Source organism: Aquarana catesbeiana, linkage group LG08 (assembly GCF_042186555.1).
Source record: "Aquarana catesbeiana isolate 2022-GZ linkage group LG08, ASM4218655v1, whole genome shotgun sequence".
In the NCBI taxonomy this organism is placed as follows: Eukaryota; Metazoa; Chordata; class Amphibia; order Anura; family Ranidae; genus Aquarana; species Aquarana catesbeiana.
This window is the reverse complement of record NC_133331.1, coordinates 288838274-288858179: the sequence shown is the minus strand read 5'-3', so window position 1 is coordinate 288858179 and position 19906 is coordinate 288838274. Positions and strand designations below refer to the sequence as shown.

At 43.8% G+C, this 19906-nt stretch overlaps 2 protein-coding genes across 2 annotated transcripts in view; one reads left to right on the top strand and one right to left on the bottom strand.

Annotated features, from left to right (window-relative positions):
* Positions 1–19906, top strand: part of LOC141106783 (uncharacterized) — a 258502-nt gene that overhangs the window by 152371 nt on the left and 86225 nt on the right.
* Positions 1–19906, bottom strand: part of LOC141105440 (uncharacterized) — a 91835-nt gene that overhangs the window by 38884 nt on the left and 33045 nt on the right. The window contains 5 exon segments of the mRNA XM_073595295.1: positions 209–2195; positions 4646–4787; positions 6968–7195; positions 7282–7488; positions 8468–8731. Of these exon segments, the coding sequence (XP_073451396.1) occupies positions 209–2195; positions 4646–4787; positions 6968–7195; positions 7282–7488; positions 8468–8731 (2828 nt within the window).

Genomic DNA, 19906 nt, shown 5'->3' with positions numbered 1-19906 from the left:
TTTATTTTTCTCCTGCTATCAATGGCCAACACGGTACAACACTTCATCCATGTCTTTGGTGATCTCTGATCTCCTTATCAACTGTTTCTTACATGATGAAGATCAGCCATGGAGTATATCTGAGGTGTGTATCAGGGTGTGCTTCTTCCCCACATGTCCAGCAACATTCATATAGAGGCACTAATACACCTCGAGAGTTGTGTGGGACCCCTGATGTACAGAAAGAAAGGACTTAAGCGAGGAACAATTCCCTCACTCAGGACAGGAATAGGGCTTCTCCCCCGTGTGAGATCTCTGATGTCTGTAAAGACTGGACTTCTGAGAAAAACATTTCCCGCACTCAGGACAGGAATATGGCTTCTCACCCCTGTGCAACCTCTGATGTCTCTTTTGAGTGGACTTGTCTGAAAAACATTTCCCACACTCAGGACAGGAATACTGCTTTTCCCCTGCATGAGATCTCTGATGTGTATGAAGATTTGACTTACTTGAAAAACATTTCCCGCACTCGGGACAGGAATATGGCTTCTCACCCGTGTGCAACATCTGATGTCTGAGAAGACGCAACTTAACTGAAAAACATTTCCCGCACTCAGGACAGGAATATGGCTTTTCCCCTGTGTGAGATCTCTGATGTATGACAAGATCTGATTTTTGTACAAAACTTTTCCCACACTCTGGACAGGAATACGGCTTCTCACCCGTGTGCAACCTCTGATGTGTATCAAGATTAGACTTACTTGAAAAACATTTCCGGCACTCAAGACAGGAATATGGCTTCTCACCCGTGTGCAACATCTGATGTCTGAGAAGACGTGTCTTAACTGAAAAACATTTCCCACAATCATGACAGAAATACGGCTTTTCCCCCGTGTGAGATCTCTGATGTATGACAAGATCTGATTTTTGTACAAAACTTTTCCCGCACTCAGAACAGGAATGTGGCTTCTCCCCCGTGTGCAACCTCTGATGTGTATCAAGATTTGACTTTCTTGAAAAACATTTTCCGCACTCAGGACAGGAATATGGCTTCTCCCCCGTGTGCAACATCTGATGTCTGAGAAGACACGACTTAAATGAAAAACATTTCCCGCACTCAGGACAGGAATACGGCTTCTCACCCGTGTGAGACCTCTGATGTCTGAGAAGTTCTGATTTCTGTACAAAACATTTCCCGCACTCAGAACAGGAATACGGCTTCTCACCCGTGTGTGACATCTGATGTGTATCAAGATGCGACTTAACTGAAAAACATTTCCCGCACTCAGGACAGGAATAGGGCTTCTCACCCGTGTGTAATTTCTGATGATAGGAAAGACTGGACTTATCTGAAAAACATTTCCCGCACTCAGGACAAGAATAAGGCTTCTCACCCGTGTGCAACCTCTGATGCTTATCAAGATGCGACTTAACTGAAAAACATTTCCCGCACTCAGGACAGGAATACGGGTTTTCCCCGGTGTGCGATCTCTGATGTATGACAAGATCTGATTTTTGTACAAAACTTTTCCCACACTCTGGACAGGAATGTGGCTTCTCACCCGTGTGCAACCTCTGATGTGTATCAAGATTTGACTTACTTGAAAAACATTTCCCGCACTCAGGACAGGAATATGGCTTCTCACCCGTGTGCGACCTCTGATGTCTGAGAAGACACGACTTAACTGAAAAACATTTCCCGCACTCAGGACAGGAGTACGGCTTTTCCCCTGTGTGAGATCTCTGATGTATGACAAGATCTGATTTTTGTACAAAACTTTTCCCGCACTCAGAACAGGAATGTGGCTTCTCACCTGTATGAAATTTTTTATGCATATTAAGACTAGACTTAGAATTTAAAAGCTTTCCACACTCAGTACAGGAAAAGCTCTCATCTGTTGGAAGGACGGCACCGTCCCGCACAGTCTGAGGTTCCTCAGGATAAGATGAATACGATGGTCCGGCACCGTCCCGCACAGTCTGAGGTTCCTCAGGATGAGAGGAATACGATGGTCCGGCACCGTCCCTCACAGTCTGAGGTTCCTCAGGATAAGAGGAATACGATGGTCCATCTACACTGTGTGGTGCCGGATGGACATTTGAGGTAGTCGGGTTTTCTCCTGGACTATACTGTGTGATGTCCTCATCTTCTACTTTACAGTCTGGAGACAAAGTGAGACAATCCTCTGAGGTTTTCCTCATCTCCCGTCCATCTACTAAAATAGAAATACAAAGATTATTACTAGACATGAGCAGATTGGTTCCCCTAAACCAGGACTCCGCCCACATCAGGCAGCTTTGTCTCTGAGGATCTTACAATTCCCCCCTCAAGGTAACTAGTAAATGGGTCCTCTGATCTCCTACCAGTTCATTTCTTTATTCATGGACCTTAGTCAGAGAGTGAGGAAACAACGAGAACTGTCTTTTATAGAAGTGACAGTGATGAGGGGATAATAGGACGAGTGTCCCCACCCCCTCTATCACTCATTGCCATCTTCCCAACACAAGAAGTCCTGCACTTCCTTATCTAGTCCATGATTTAGTCATGAATAACAGCGGGGCTGAGCCCCACCAGAGGTCAGAGAGTGAAGATGGGGGGAGAACAACCAAGATGAAGACTGGACTGATCCTGAAGACCACCATCATTGGGTTATTGACTCCTCCCTCATTATCACTTTCTGTTCTTCTTTTTTGGATGTGTTGTTTACAAGTTAAAAACATTTTTTTTTGCTAGAAAATTACTTAGAACCCCCAAACATTATAAAAAAAAAATTCTAACACCCTAGAGAATAAAATGGCGGTCGTTGCAATACTTTCTGTCACACCGTATTTGCGCAGCAGTCTTACAAGCGCACTTTTTTTTGGAAAAAATACACTTTTTTTGAATAAAAAAATAAGACAACAGTAAAGTTAGCCCAATTTTTTTTTTATATTGTGAAAGATAATATTACGGCGAGTAAATTGATACCCAACATGTCACGCCTCAAAATTGCGCCCGCTCGTGGAATGGCGACAAACTTTTACCCTTAAAAATCTCCATAGGCGACGTTTAAAAAATTCTACAGGTTTTGAGTTACAGAGGAGGTCTAGGGCTAGAATTATTGCTCTCGCTCTACCGATCACTGCGAAACCTCACATGTGTGCTTTGAACACCGTTTTCATATTTTCACACATGGACACAACAGATAAAATAACTCAGAGACTCTTTCTCCCCACCCTTGGAAAAGAGGGCGGGCCAAACTGTCCAATGGCAATGGACACATGGGTCAGGTGTGTCCAACGTCTCATCAGCAAGGAGAGCTGCTGGAGGAATCCCCCCTCCCTCCATAGAAATACACATCCTGTGATCCAAGGCAGACAGACACAATAGAACATTGGAATACAGCCCCACCCCAAACCAGCACAGCAAACAGTACACAACAGCATGAGACAACACATAAAATATATACACAACATTGTGAAGCAGTCACTATTTATAATATGGAACATACGGGGTTCCCAGAGTTTTGTGTTTTGGGGGGACATGGACTTGAATCCAAAGTAACATTAGTTCAGGGTCCCCAGACATACACCCTACAAAGAGTATTGTTCCCCTAAAATCCAGGGCCCATAGTCGAAAGGAAAGAGGCCTGCATTCAGTCCTCTCCAAAAGCCTGTCCCAGCTAGGTCTATTACATATAGTAGAGGGAAGAGAGAAGTCAGGAGTATGTAATGTACAACATATTGTATAAGATACAACTGATAGGACTATATAGTATCAGAATTATGTAATGTACAACATAGAGTATATAGTGCAGGGGTCAGGAGTATGTAATGTACAACATAAAGTATATAGTGCAGGGTTCAGGAGTATATAATGTACAACATAAAGTATATAGTGCAGGGTTCAGGAGTATATAATGTACAACATAGAGTATATAGTGCAGGGGTCAGGAGTATATAATGTACAACAAAAAGTATATAGTGCAGGGGTCAGGAGTATATAATGTACAACATAGAGTATATAGTGCAGGGGTCAGGAGTATATAATGTACAACATAGAGTATATAGTGCAGGGGTCAGGAGTATACAATGTACAACATAGAGTATATAGTGCAGGGGTCAGGAGTATATAATGTACAATATAAATTATATAGTGAATGGTCAGGATTCATAATATTGGTGTTCAGAAATCAGTGGAAACTTAAATGTTTACTGGAGACAAGTTGCAGAGGTCCCACACCGCTGCCTCCCATCTCCTGAGACTGCACTCAGTGACTTGGGTCTGAGACTATACAGACATATCCCTCCACCCCGGAACAGCAAGGAAAGAAAACAGAGCAAGTGACCCCGGGAGAATTGTCTGTCAGAGATCTTGCTAGACCTGGGAATGGGGAAGAAGACCCAAGACACGTGCCTCAGGTGCCTACGTTGAGCAATGACTATGGTGAAAATCAATATTTTGCTGTACCCCAGAATCTCTATAAATCCAGTCTAGATCCATAAATTGTGTCTGCAGCACAGAGAAGGAAGATTATCTGAGAGAAATACAGGAATACAAGATGGGGAACACAGCTCAGGAAAGTGACCAGGGGATTACAGGCTGATATCACCCAGTCCTTGCCCTATTCTGGACCAATCAGTGAGCAGTATAGGTGAAGGAATGGATTTAGTGTTAATGACCCACCTGTGCTGATCTCTGTAGGAGTGTCCTCCTCTATAAATGTCCCCGTTATTCCATCCTCCTCCATAGACTGCTGATCATCCCTCACACACGTCTCTTCTTCTTCTGTTTTAACCTCAAATTCTATATCAATTGGATCTCCACTCTAAACCAAGAAAATGAGAGAGAATATCATCTGTAAAATAAGAGCTTTAATATTGTGAGATCACATAAAAAATCCACACATTGTCACTGTAAGTGTATGTTCTAGATCTGAGGGCCACAGGACATATTTTCACATCCAATGGGGGCCGCATGCAAACTGTCCTTTCCCCCATCATTGGTGTCAGCGGACGCAATATTAAACCCCAGTATTACCCCTACACTCCACAAATACCCCCCCCCCCCACACTCCACTTCACAAATATCCCCCCCTTATACTCTACAAATACCACCCCCCCCACACACACACTCCACAAATACCCCCTCTTCACAAATTTAAACCCCAGTCACACAAATAAGGACTTTGCTCAGCCTCTGTGTGATGGCTCACTTACCTCTCCTCCTGGCAGTCAGCTGGTGCCCTGCTCTTCTGCCTCCCGAGTCCTCTCCTCCTGTCAGGTCCTGGCTACATCAGAGGCCTAGTGTCAGGGCACCGTGAGAACGCCACAATCTTCCGCCCTGAGGTGACAGCAGGACCCAAGATCCGGGACCAGTGCTCTGTCGAGAAGTGCCCGCTATCGAATAGTGCCCGGGACAAACTGCACATGCGCCATACGTAGTAGCACAACAGCTGATTTTACGATCAGCTGTTGTGTCGGCGAGACGGCGCCTGCGCACAAGAGACGGCGCCTGCGCACAATAGCCGACTGAAGACATTTTCCAGTCAGATTGTGCCTCGCGCTGCCGAGGAGTGTTCATGTAGGTGAGGGGCGGAATTTAACGTACAGGGGCGCGGATGTTTTCAATGATGGCCAGTGCTGCAAAGATGGAGGCGGAATTTTTAACGATGCCCAAACAAATCTTTATCTGCTACTCTTCCTGGAGGGCCTATTTAGTTAGCTAAACGTTTAAAATTTTGCCCCCATCTTTGCAGCAAGGGCCTTCAATGAAAACATCCGCCCCCTTCATGTTAAATTCCGCCCCTCACCCACATGAACGCGCCTCGGCACAATCTGACTGAAAAATGTCTTCAGTCGGCTATTCTGCGCAGGCGCCGTCTCGCCGACGCAAACAGCTGATCGTAAAATCAGCTGTTGTGGTATTACGTACGGCGCATACGCAGATCGTCCAGGTGTTCTGTCAAGAAATGCCCACCCCCTATCGAATAATACCCGGGCTGAAGGGCACATGCGCAAAGCATGCGCTGTAAGTAACATCGCAACAGCTGATTTTACCATCAGCTGTTGTTACAGCGCAGGCGCACAATAGCCGACAACATTTTTTTTTTCTGTCAGATTGTGCCCCGTGCTCCCCCCGGCGAATTCATGTCCATGATGGGAGGATTTTTCCATGTTGTGGGCGGATTTATGGGCACTTGGGGGCGGAATATCACAAAGTTTTATTTTTTTTGCAGCACTGGCCATCTAATTCCGCCCCAAAGTGCCCATAAATCCGCCCACAAGAAATGTAGAAATCCACCCATCAGAAAGTTTTATTTTTTTTGCAGCACTGGACATGTAATGTAAAAACTCCAAGTGCCCATAAATCCGCCCACAACATGTAGAAATCTGCCCATTATGGACATAAACTCTCTACGGGAGCACGGGGCACAATCTGACAGAAAAAATAAATTCTGTCAGCTATTGTGCGCCTGCACTATTCAATGGGGGCATTTCACAACAGAACAGGTGGGCGGGGCAATGGGCGGATCCTCCCTCCGCTCTGCTCTCCTGTGTTGTGCGCTGGGCTGCTGCAGCGGAGGGAGGATCAGAGAGAGAAAACTCCTAGCCGCAGCCACCCGCCTAGGATCGGCCCTGACTACGGGCCGTTTGTAACCAGTCCGTGGGCCGCAAATGACCCACGGGTCAGTACTTTGAGACCCCTGTTCTAAATTCTCCGTCCCACCAACCCTGTAACAGTGAGGGATGGTGTGATCTTCCTGTGTGGAATCCCGGGAATACAGAGTACGAGGACATCTCTCTGGTAGGTTTCTGTTACTAGGCAGCTCCATAATATCCTTGTGTCCTTCTGAAAACACCTCCATAACCCCATACTCCTCATCCTTATCTTTAAACTCTTCTTTGACAAAAATATTATCATCCCAATCTGCAATATATTATAATACATTTAATGCAACACACATGCTTGTAGATAATATATAACTACCAGTGATTGTTCATCTACCTGATGATGGTGAGGGATGGTGTGACCTTCCTGTGTGGAATCCCGGGAATACAGAGGACGGGGACATCTCTCTGGTGGGTTTCTGTAGCTGGATGACTCCACCATGGTGTCCTGGTACAGATCTTTGTGTCCTTTTGGAAACTCTGACTCCTCCATCACCCCATCCTCATCATCCTCCTCTTTTATCTCTTCTTTAACTTCAACTTTAGAATCTCTCAGGTTTCCACTCTGAATATGAAAAAATGACGTAAATTGTAACAATGCAGATAATGTACAGATCCTAATGATACTATCAGTGATTATTCCTCATCTACCTGATGATGGTGAGGGATGGTGTCACCTTCCTGTGTGGAATCCCGGGAATACAGAGGACGGGGACATCTCTCTGGTGGGTTCCTGGTATTAGGTGGCTCCATCATATCCTTGTGTCCATCTGAAAGCTCCTTCATTACACCATATTCCTTGTCCTCTTGCTTGTACTCTTCTTTAATAACACTATTATAATCCTCAAGGTTTCCACTCTGAATATATAATAAAACATTTATTGTAACAAACATGATTGTGTATAAATCATAACTATTCATAATTACTACTCATCTACCTGATGATGGTGAGGGATGGTGTGACCTTCCTTTGAGGAAACCAGGGAATACAGAGGACGGGGACATCTCTCTGGTGGGTTTCTGTTACTTGATTGCTCCATCATGATGTCCTTCAGAAAGCTGCTTCATCGCACCATACTCCTCATCCTCCTCTTTTTACTCTTATTTAACAAAAATATTATCATCCCCGATGTTTCCACTCTGAATATATAATAAAACATTTGTTCTATCAAACATGTTTGTGTATAAATCCTATCAGTGATTGTTACCCATCTATCTGATCATGGTGAGGGATGGTGTGAATGAATATCTGAAACTTGGATCAATATGGAACAATTTGTTTTCAGGACATTCTTTCTACAAATGAAATTTTCCCTCTTTCTTCCTATTTGAATCTTCTAAAATAAAGACATACATATTCCAATCCCCCCCATCCCCCACTACTAATAAAAGTCATATAGTCCGTTAGTATAGACTGATGAGGTGAGAAGGTGATTGGTGGGAAAGGTGACACACCAACAAAATTAAGACAATGTTCCAGCCCCGTAACTGGGGGAACGTTCTGATCCTGAAGGGGTTAATCTGCCTGTGTGGTGTAATAATTGTCCTTTGTAGGCCATGTATGGTCAGGATGGTCATTGTCTTGTCTATTTATTGTCAGTGCTGTTTGTTTAGAGGAACATATTACTAGAATTTATCTCCAAAATGAATAAAGGAATTGTTCCGACCCGGTAAGTGGGGGAATGTTCTGATCATGAACGGGTTAATCTAGGTTTCCACACTATATATGTGTGTATCATCATCTGCTGGAGATAAAAGACATCACAGTGACTATGGAGGAAGAGGACGGACATGACGGGGGGTTACTGGGTGTAAATATAAAATAAGATCTTATTACCTCCTTTTCTGCCATTTCCAGCAATGTCTCCTCTCTACTTCCTCCAGACTCACCTCTAACCCAGAACTTCCTGTCTGTACCTGATATCACTTCCTGTCTAGGTAGAAGTGAGATCACCACCTTGTGGAGCTCAGAGGAAATGCAGCGTCTCGAAGTATGAACACGGCCTTGTTCTGTGTATGTACTGTATATCCTTATAGATGGGGTCACCTCCACTCCCACCAAGGTGGAGAGAAATATATATATAATATTCTTAGATTGTAAGCTCTAACGAGCCGGGCCCTCCAATTCCTCCTGTATTGAATTGTATTGTAATGATACTGTCTGCCCTCATGTTGTAAAGTGTTGTGTAAACTGTCTGCACTATACAAATCCTGTATAATAATAATAATATCTTATTACCTCCTCTTCTGCCAGGCCCAACAATGTCTCCACTCTACTTCCTCCCGACTCACCTCTCACCTGGAACTTCCTGTCTGTATGTGACATCACTTCCTGTCTTCCATAGAGACTTCCTGTCTGTATGTGACATCACTTCCTGTCTTCCATAGAGACTTCCTGTCTGGGTAGAAGTGAGAAGATCACCACGTTGTAGAGCTCAGAGGAACTGCAGCCCCGAGAAACGTCTCGTAGTGTGAGCACAGCCTTGTGCTGTGTGTGTATGTCTTCTTGCTGAGAGAGAACAGACTGTGTAAGTGCTGCAGTTTCCCCTCACTGAGACATACATAGAGACTGTTAATGATTTCATGTTCCTGTCTGGAAAATACCTCATGTTGGATGGTTCACTGAATGTGATTTCTTCAATACATGGACTTTCAAATACAAAGCTGTGTGGATTACTGTCTATGTGAAGATACATTTCTCCGTTGGGATTTCACTTGCTATTCACAAGCCCCAATTGAGTGGAGGCACTGCGCATGTTAGAGATCCTGTCCTGATCACACAGATTATGAAGACTCTGCTCCTAAATACTCTACAGGTGGCGCCATTGTTAGGTGCAACTCTTAAATTAGTTGCTTTTAAGTATATATTGCTTTGTCAAATTATTGCTTCTATAAGAATAATGACACAGAGTCAGATATGTCTGTGTCACAGTCTGGAGCAAAAGTGGACCGCGCCCTTTACTTCTTTCAAAGGCCCTTTATAGGCAGCTCTACAAGCAGTAATCTTATCGGCATTACCAAATGAGGTTAAGGTACAAAAAGTTTATTATCAGCAATCACGTAATGATTATTCAGCAGGTTCAAATTCCATCTAGATACAGATTGATAAATGAAAAGGCACAAACAATTTATTTAAGTGGAACTCTAAGTCATTATTTCAACCCTATCAATTTCCCCCTTTGACATCATCCTCTCCCTCCCCCTGTGTCCTCATGAACAAGTTCTAGTCAGCTTTTCCTAGAGTACTATCCCTGACCGCGGGTTGTCAGAGGGGAAAATCCCATCCCTCTAGGTGTTGCTCACATCTTAAATTCAAGAAGAGGAGTTTATGGGAGATGGGTGATGTCAATTTACCTTAATAGCCCCTTTCTATTCTTTTTATCTTTTTCTGTATTGTATATGTATATACATATTTTGGTGACAGTGAGTATCATTAATGTCAATATTATAATTACCATAGGACTGAATAACCAACTGAATATGCTAGTTGCCGTGGGAGACATACCATTAAAAATATCGAACCATTGTGGAGTTATGTCATGTATCTGGGAGGATAGATGTACGAGTCTGATTCCACAGCCCGAGTTCACTTGTTATTGTATAATTTATTAATCCCCCTATTAACCGTAGTAAGGGTATTTCTTTAAGTTGGGTTTCAAAAGCTGTGGGTAGCCATTTACTTGTAATTGTAAGACTATCTGCTATATGTCCTCCTGCATGTTTCCATCCATTATTCATTTCTTCTATTTCTATCGAGTTTAGAACTCCCATCCCTGTACCTGACAGTCCCAGTAAAGTGTCATACCATGCTCGTCTGTACCTACATTTTGGAATTTCAGGGAAAGTTACACTGAATTTGACTTTTGTCTTTTGTTGTGATACTGATACATTGATACAAGTGTGGGGCACGGGTGTTAGCATTGATGATTCAAATGTGGGAACTACTTCTTCCTCCATCTGTATGTGAAACCCATAGGACTGTGCATTCCAATACCACCCGTCCGTTCTGTTTTCTCTCCACCAGGAGGCACAGAGAAAGGTACTTGATTGATTAACCCCCCCAATGTCCGTCAGATTGAACAGATCTTCGGATACATTTCCTCCCTCCGACACTGTTACCAGTATTTGATACATTTGACCCAAGACTTGTTTTTGGGCATGTCTCCATATCTAAGAGGGTTTTAATTTTTGACATCTATGGTTTCTGGTATAATTAAAAGGGAATCCCATACTAGTGTTTAATTGAAACGTTATATCTACCTTTGATGATGGGTCTGCCCTTATCCATCCTATGTTTTCATCAATGTGTAACGGCTTCCTATGTCCTTTGACTGTGAAATTACCCACTACTATGTACTCGTCCATTATATACCTTGAAACATTCGCTACATTAGGATCGTCTATAACCCATTGTAAATTGGCTGTTTCCTCTACCTCAATTACATTAATACCAGGAGTCCATGCATATATTTGTAAAACAACAATCTGCAACAAACAATATGTAAGTAGATATTTCATCATGTTGTTTTCTCGGGTTGTTTCTTGCAATGTGATGCGTGTATCCAGGTAGGTTTTCCTTCCAGTTTTACTGAAGTGGCCGTGGTCAGAAGCACTTGATAAGGACCTTCAAACCTCGGCTCCAATGTCTTTCTGGTGTGTTTCTTTACATATACATAATCCCCTGGTAGCAGAGTATGTGTACCTGCTATTGAATTAGGGTCTGGAAGAGAAGAATACACACTTTTGTGGATCTTGGTTAGACGTTGTTGTAATTGTATTACATATGCAGTCAAACTATCACATTGCAATTGCATACTCTGTGGAAAGTATAGACCTAATCTAGGTGCACTCCCAAAAAGTATTTCATATGGGGACAATCCTGTTTTCCCTGTTGGAGTGTATCTTATGGAGAACAAAGCCAAAGGCAAGCATTCTGGCCATGGCTTGTTTAACTCTTGCATGGCTTTTTGTATTTTCAACTTTATTGTCCCATTTTCTCTCTCTACTGATCCTGAACTCTGTGGATGATAAGGGGTGTGGAAACTTTGTTGAACCCCTAACATGGTCATCACATTCTGCATGATTTCTCCTGTAAAGTGTGTCCCCCTATCTGATTCTATGGTTTCAGGAAGACCAAACCTAGGTATTAACTCAGTGATCAGTTTCTTAGCTGTGGCTTTTGCTGTAGCTGATTTTACTGGATAGCTTTCAGGCCAACCTGAAAATAAATCGATACACACGAGGACAAATTCAAAGGGGCCGCTCTTAGGCATTTGTATGTAGTCAATTTGCAGTCTCTGGAAGGGGTATTGGGCCTGGACCTGGTGTTTTCGTGGGGTTTTTACTCTCTGTCCTGGGTTATTCAGGAGACAGATTTGGCAGGCTGCACAGTAGTTTCTTGCAGTACTACTGAATCCAGGGGCGAGCCATCCTTGGTTCACAATCCTATACATAGAATTGGAACTGACATGTGTGGGTAGGTGAACTGCCGCTGCCATTGCTGGGTACAGAGAGGCAGGTAGGCATACTTTGCCTCCTTCCCTCCATACATTGTCAAGGTCTGGTGCTGCTCCCATCCTGACCCACTTATCTTTCTCGCTCTCCCCTGCTTGCTCCTGTAATTTGCTCAGCTGCTGCCATGTTGGTTCTGGGATACTCACCTCTACTGCTGCTAAGGTCTCAGGGCTTCCTTCCCCTAGAGCTGCCTGTTTTGCAGTCAAATCTGCAAATGCATTTCCTTTTGCCTCAATTGTTTTTGCGCTCGTGTGTGCCGCTATCTTCATAATGGCCACTCGTTTAACCTTTTGAAGATTGTTCAGGACTCTCTTAATCCCTTCTCCATGTTTTACAGGTGTACCTGCTGCTATCAGATAACCTCTAGCCCTCCATATGTGGCCATAATCGTGCGCTACACCATAAGCGTAGGCAGAGTCAGTGTAAATATTCCCTTCTCGTCCTTTTAAGTATTCTAGGGCTTGTTCTAAAGCTTTTAATTCTGCTTCCTGTGCTGACATGTGGGCTGGTAAGGCCTGTGCTTCAATCACCCGGGTATCAGTCACTACAGCATACCCTGTGTGATATTTACCCTTGTCATCAGCAAACCTACTGCCATCTATGTACAAAGTGTGCTCAGCGTTTAAGATTGGTGTATCTGTAACATGTGGGAATCCCATTGTCTCCTGTTCCATGGGCTGAAAACAATCGTGCTCATCTACCTCTTTAAACAGAAGGGTGTCAGTTTCCTCATTATTAGCACTATTATTCCCCCTTGCCAAATCTGTTGACTGAAGAGGCAAAAAGGTGGCCAAATTTAAAGTTGTACAGCGCTGAAAAGTGACATTTGGAGGTAAGAGTAAAGTACACTGTAACCTCAGTTGTCTGGCCATTGAAATGTGTTTGGGCTGAACTTGAGACAAGATTGCATGTATGTCATGTGTGGTATGCACTACAACTGGAATGTCTAGGACAATCTCTGATGATTTATCAATGATGATTGACACTGCAGCTACCGCCCGTACACAGGACGGTGAACCTCTGGACACTGGATCTAGTGCTGCTGAAAAGTAAGCGATTGGTCTTTGTTTTCCATGTGCCTGTGTCAAAACACCTGTGGCGTGTCCAGTAATCTCAGCAACATATAGATTAAATTTCTTAGTGTAATCTGGAATACCAATGGCCGGGGCAGAAATCAATAGCTTTTTCAAAGTGGCAAACGACTCATAAGCTACTTCTGTAAGCACATACAGTACAATTTTCAAACAATCGTATAATGGCTGCATCAAAGCGCTAGCATGTGGTATCCATTGTCTACAATATGACACAATACCTAAAAACATACGCAATTGTTTGAAATTCCGTGGGGGTAACATTCCCTTTATCACTTGAACCCTCTCCTCAGTGAGATGTCTTGTACCCTGTGATATACAATGTCCCAGAAAGCAAGGCTAGACAAACCCCGGGCGCCAGGTCGCATTTGCGACTAGAATTAGCGACCTGGCGCCTGGGGCGGCACAGCTGGGGTGTCCTGTGTCCGTTCGACACCCCCCCTCCCGGCGATCGCGTTGGGCCGCGCCGGTAATTGAGGCCCCGGCTTTGCGGCCTACTGCAGTCCTATGGTTCCTTCTGCAATCGGGCGCCCTCTGGTGGTGGCCGTTGGTATGACAAGACATCCACCAATGCTAATGGAGCTTCCCCTGCCTGTTTTCACTGCCTGCTCATCTCCTTCCCTTTACTTAGAACTCCCAAACATTATATATATTTTTTATTCTAACACCCTAGAGAATAAAATGGCGGTCATTGCAATACTTTCTGTCACACCGTATTTGCGCAGCGGACTTACAAGCGCACTTTTTTGGGAAAAAATACTTTTTTTAATTAAAAAATAAGAAAACAGTAAAGTTAGCCCAATTTTTTTTATATTGTGAAAGATAATGTTACGCCGAGTAAATTGATTCCCAACATGTCACGCTTCAAAATTGCGCCCGCTCGTGGAATGGCGACAAACTTTTACCCTTTAAAATCTCCATAGGCGACGTTTAAAAAAATTCTACAGGTTGCATGTTTTGAGTTACAGAGGAGGTCCAGGACTAGGATTATTGCTCTCGCTTTAACGATCGTGGCGATACCTCACGTGTGGTTTGAACACCGCTTTCATATGCGGGCGCTACTCACATATGCGTTTTGCTTCTGCAAGCGAGCTCGGCGGGACGGGGCGCATTTAAAAAAATTATTTTTTTTCTTATATATTTTACTTTTGATTTTTTATTTTTACACTGTTTAAAAAAAAAAAATGGTGTCACTTTTATTTCTATTACAAGGGATGGGCACATTTAAAAAATTTTTTTTTTCTTATTTTAACTTTTTTTTTCACTGTTCTTTTAAAAAAAAAAAAAAAAAAAAGTCACTTTTATTCCTATTACAAGGAATGTAAAAATCCCTTGTAATAGAAAAAAAACATGACAGGACCTCTTAAATATGAGATCTGGGGTCAAAAAGACCTCGGATCTCATATTTACACTAAAATGCATTAAAAAAAAATTTAAAAAAATTGTCGTTTGAAAAAAAAATAATAAAATGTCCCTTTAAGAGCTATGGGTGGAAGTGACGATTTGACGTCGCTTCCGCCCTGCAATGACTTGGAGATGGGCGGGGCCATCTTCCTCTCACTCGTCTCCATGTCAGGCCAGGGATAGATCCGGATCGCCTCCGCCGTTACCGACGACCACGGTAAGCGGTGAAGGGCACCGGAGCGCGGTGGTAGGGGGGGCCCCTCTCCTGCCGCCGATAAAAGTGATCTCGCTGCGAATCTGCTGCAGAGACCACTTTTATCTGAAAGAGAACCGCCAGCTCTTGAAGAGAATACCGGGGTTATGGTAGCTAGCTGCTACCATAACAACGGTATTTCTCTTCAAAGACAGGACGTATATAGTCGTCCTGTGGGAAGGAAGTGGTTCATTAAAATGAATTTATTATTTGTCATCTCCCTGCTTGGCCCCTTTCACACGGGCTGTCTGATCAGGTTCGCCTGTCAGTTTTAAAGGCGGACCTGATTGGATCCTTAGCGGGAATATGACGGTCTTATGTCCCTGCATGGCAGGAAATAAAAGCAGTCACATTCGTTCTAGTCGTCTCTGTGTAAATTTAAGATTGGTTAATTTTTATATTGAAAATTAAGCTTTGTCGGTCATTTAAAAAAAAAACAAAAAAACCTGGCTCCTAACTTTTTTAGCTGGCTCCTAGATTCCAAGCAAATTTGTCAAGCCCTGCCAGAAAGATAACTTTTTCCTGACACATTTGTAATTTGTTCCTATTAACCTTGCAACCCTTTTCTGCTAGAAATCGCAACAAATTAAGGGTGGTATCCAAACAAGTTTCCTTGTCCGGGCAGCATAACAATAAATCATCCACATATTGTAGCAATACACAAGAATCTGGTGGTACCCATTCTCCCAACAAGTACTGGATATATCTTGTGTGGTTTACGTTCTATGTCAGTGTATGGGGGTGGGATGGTTGAACTAAGATTATTTAAAATTTCAACATTTTTTGTTCTTCTGTCTTTCATATCCCAACCATCACAATTTGGATTATATTTCCACCCCTCTTCTTTTGCTCTATTTGAAACCTTAATTAAGCATTGAACCTGACGCATCCATTGCTTCTCTAACACCTCTCCTTGTCTGTCCCTTTTTATTTCACTCCATACATCCGGGTCTAAACCCGCTGCTCCTTTCACCTTAAACTTACGAAGGACATACTTTAAGTCCCGCGCTTCATCTTTCCCACAGATGTTTTAAATTATCTGTGGCACCGTATAATGCGCCACAATTCCCTGACGGGGTTTCGTATTCTGCTCGCCCATTCGGACAGTCCTGCCTAGGTAGCGTGTGGGACACTCAGTGTACAATATAAAACACTTAACCAAGTTACACTAGTTCCTCGTTGCCTTCCTCCTAGGGTGCCAGAATACTAAAAACCTCTCCGGAATGAGATTTTTGAAACCGAATTACTTTATATGCTAGCCAACTGACAAATATTATGACCAGACTGACGGCTACAACATATACAAGCATTCCTTGAAGTGACCAGGTATCCGACTAGATCTCCGGACTTTGTGGAGACCTTATTCCCCCCCGTATCTGGGATCCCTCTCATACACTCTTATCCCTGCTTTATGGAGCAGACAGGGCTTATACTTTCAACCCGCCTATGGTTTATGAGTTAGATGTGAGGTTAAGCATAAGCGTCAGACCCCCAAGCTCATGTGAGTGAGGTATGGGCGCATTCCTTTGCTTAGTTCGGCAATCCCCTTCTAACTCATACCATCCTTGACCAGGCTCATTCACTTTCTCAACAAGACAGACAGACAACAAACAACAAATAATTCCAGCAATATAAACCAAAATATTCAGTAATTCTAGACTCACCACTACAGAGGCTGGTGTTTTAAAACCAAGAGGACCATAACTGACAGAACGGATAGGCACAAATCAGGGGAGCACAGAATATAAGAAAAATAAAGCTTTTTCTTACCTGCGCAGGTTCCCGGAATGCCTGTCCAGCGTAGCTCAGCCACCTCTTGTAGCAACTTGGTGGCTCCCTGTGTTCGGGCGCCAAAATGTTAGGTGCAACTCTTAAATTAGTTGCTTTTAAGTTTATATTGCTTTGTCAAATTATTGCTTCTATAAGAATAATGACACGGAGTCAGATATGTCTGTGTCACAGTCCGGAGCAAAAGTGGACCGCGCCCTTTACTTCTTTCAAAGGCCCTTTATAGGCAACTCTACAAGCAGTAATCTTATCGGCATTACCAAATGAGGTTAAGGTACAAAAAGTTTATTATCAGCAATCACGTAATGATTATTCAGCAGGTTCAAATTCCATCTAGATACAGATTGATAAATGAAAAGGCACAAACAATTTATTTAAGTAGAACTCTAAGTCATTATTTCAACCCTATCACCATCATATCTCAGTAGCTGCAAAGTGTGAAGAGAATAGCGCTACACACTACATTGCAAAAAGTATTGGGATGCCTGCCTTTACACGCACATGAAATTTAATGGCATCCCAGTCTTGGTCCGTAGCAGGGGAGGGCTGGCAGCCTCAGGCCTGGGGGGCAGGTGCAGTCAAGTGGCCCATTGAACCAGTGGCTAGCAAGACCCACATGCCAGCTCCCAGCAGGACCCATAGGTGATGACAACTTGAAGTTGCAGCCAGCGCCCAGCCTGAGCCAGTCAAGTCCCGTGTCTGCCTGCCTCCAGTCCAAGGACTCCGGGACTTGTAGTGGAAAAGTAAGCTGCTCTCAGTCAGTTATTTCTTCTCTCTGTGACTGTCTCTCTAAAAAACTTCAAGTTGCAGCCATCCAGGGACCAGCCTGAAACAGTCACAGACACCCCAACCTGCAAAAACTCATTTCAGGGAGGTGAAGCTTTGTGCCGCGGCCTTACCAGTGCCAATTAAATGCAGTCTATTAGTGTCCATTCGTGCCACCTCATCAGTGCCTACCAGTGAAGCCTATCAGTGTCCATCAGTGCCACCTCATCAGTGCCTACCAGTGAAGCCTATCAGTGTCCATCAGTGCCACCTCATCAGTGCCCACCAGTTCAGCCTATTAGTGCCACCTCATCAGTGTCCACCAGCGCAGCCTCAGTGTTCACCAGTGTAGCGCCCCCGGCTCCGTCCCGCCCCCTCTCCTGGCCACAAACAGAAGACAAAGCAGCCCGAGTGGCCATACTCCATTCAGCTGCTCTGTCTTCTGGCCCAGCCAGGAGATCGCCCAGCCCTCATGGGTGTCCGGGAGCCCGCAGCCAAATGCAGGAGACTTGGGATGTCTGCAGTCACGTGACGTGCGTGACCCACCTCTGAAGACTCAGTCTCCGGGAGATATAGTTTCTGGCTGCTACTCAGTTCTCTCCACCCACCGCCACCAGGAACTTGAGCGCAGTCCGGACTACAATTCCTGGAATGCAGCGTGGGAGCAACACAACCAATCGGTCGACTTCCTGCACTAAAAAGAAAATGTCAACAGACAGCGGCCGTTTTGAATATAAGGTAGGCAGCCTGGGACAAATTTTCCACCCTGCCCCCCAGCCCAGCCCACCCCAGGTCTGTAGGGTTTAAATATTAATTTGGCCCACCCTTAGCTTCAACTCTTCTGGGAAGGCTGTCCACAAGGTTTAGGAGTGTGTCTATGGGAATGTTTGACCATTCTTCCAGAAGGACATTTGTGAGGTCAGGCACTGATGGTGGAAGAGAAGGCCTGCCTCGCAGTCTCTGCTCTAATTCATCCCAAAGATGTTCTATCGGTTTGAGGTCAGGACTCTTTGCAGGCCAGTCAATTCCTCCACTCCAAACTCGCTTATCCATGTCTCTATGGACCTTGCTTTGTTCACTTGTGCGCAGTCATGTTGGAACATTTTTGTCCAAAATGTCTTAGTATGCTGTCGCCTTAGGAGTTCCCTTCACATAACTAAGGGGCCAAGCCCAACCCTTGAAAAACAACCCCACATCATAATCCCCCCTCCATTAAATGATTTGGAGGGGTGGCCCAATACTTTTGGCAATATAGTGTGGATAAGCGAGTTTGGGGTGGAGGAACATGACTGGGCCTTCACAGAGTCCTGACCTCAACCCGATAGAACACCTTTGGGATGAACTAGAGCGGAGACTGCGAGGCAGGCCTTCTCGTCCACCATCAGTGCCTGTCCTGAAAAATGCGCTTATGGACAGCCTTCACAGAATAGTTGAAGCTGTTATAGCTGAAAAGGGTGGGCCAACTCAATATGGAACCCTATGGAGTAAGACTGGGATGTCATTGTGCATGTAAAGGCAGGTGTCCCAATACTTTTGGTATTATAGTGTATGTGGTATCACTGCAATCGTCAGGGGCAGGAGAATTTATTTTGGGTTGTTCTTTGTGGAAGGTTATGGTTGTAACAAGAAATATACAGCTAGATTTTTTTAAAAAGTGTTTTTTTTTTTTTACTATTTTGGACCAGTTCTCCTTTGATAATAAAAAATCAGGAGACATCAATCACCATTTACCACCAAATGAAAGCCCAATTTGTCCTGAAACAAACGCGGTATAATCCTCCTGGAGGCACAAAGTAGTTGTGATGATATGTACGGTTTTACTAACACATGTCAAAGTTGCAAAATTGTGCTTAGGCATTAACATTTGTTTTACCCTTAGGCGTGAAGGAGTTAACAAAGTGATTTCCTATGACTGTCAGCCCCATCTAGTGGCCATAATGAGGTATCTCTCCTGAACTACCTAAAATTCCACATTATGGCCACTAGATGGAGCCAATGATCATAGGAGATCACTTCATGAAATAAAATACGACCAGAATTTGTCATAGTACGGCGAATGCTCGTCACACTTGGTCAACAATTTTTTTTTAAACTAGACCTGTAAATGTTTATTACATATAGATAGTCTGGTTGAAAAAAGACACAAGTCCATCTAGTTCAATCAATAGAAAAATAAAGTTTACACTACAAAATTTACCAATGAGAGGTAATGACTCCATTTTTATTTTTTTTCTGCTATCAATGGCCAACAGGGTGCAACACTTCATCCATGTCTTTGGTGATCTCTGATCTCCTTATCAACTGTTTCTTACATGATGAAGATCAGCCATGGAGTATATCTGAGGTGTATATCAGGGTGTGCTTCTTCCCCACATGTCCATCAACATTCATATACAAGACATTTCCCGCACACAAGGCACTAATACACCTGAAGGGTTGTGTGGGACCCCTGATGTACAGG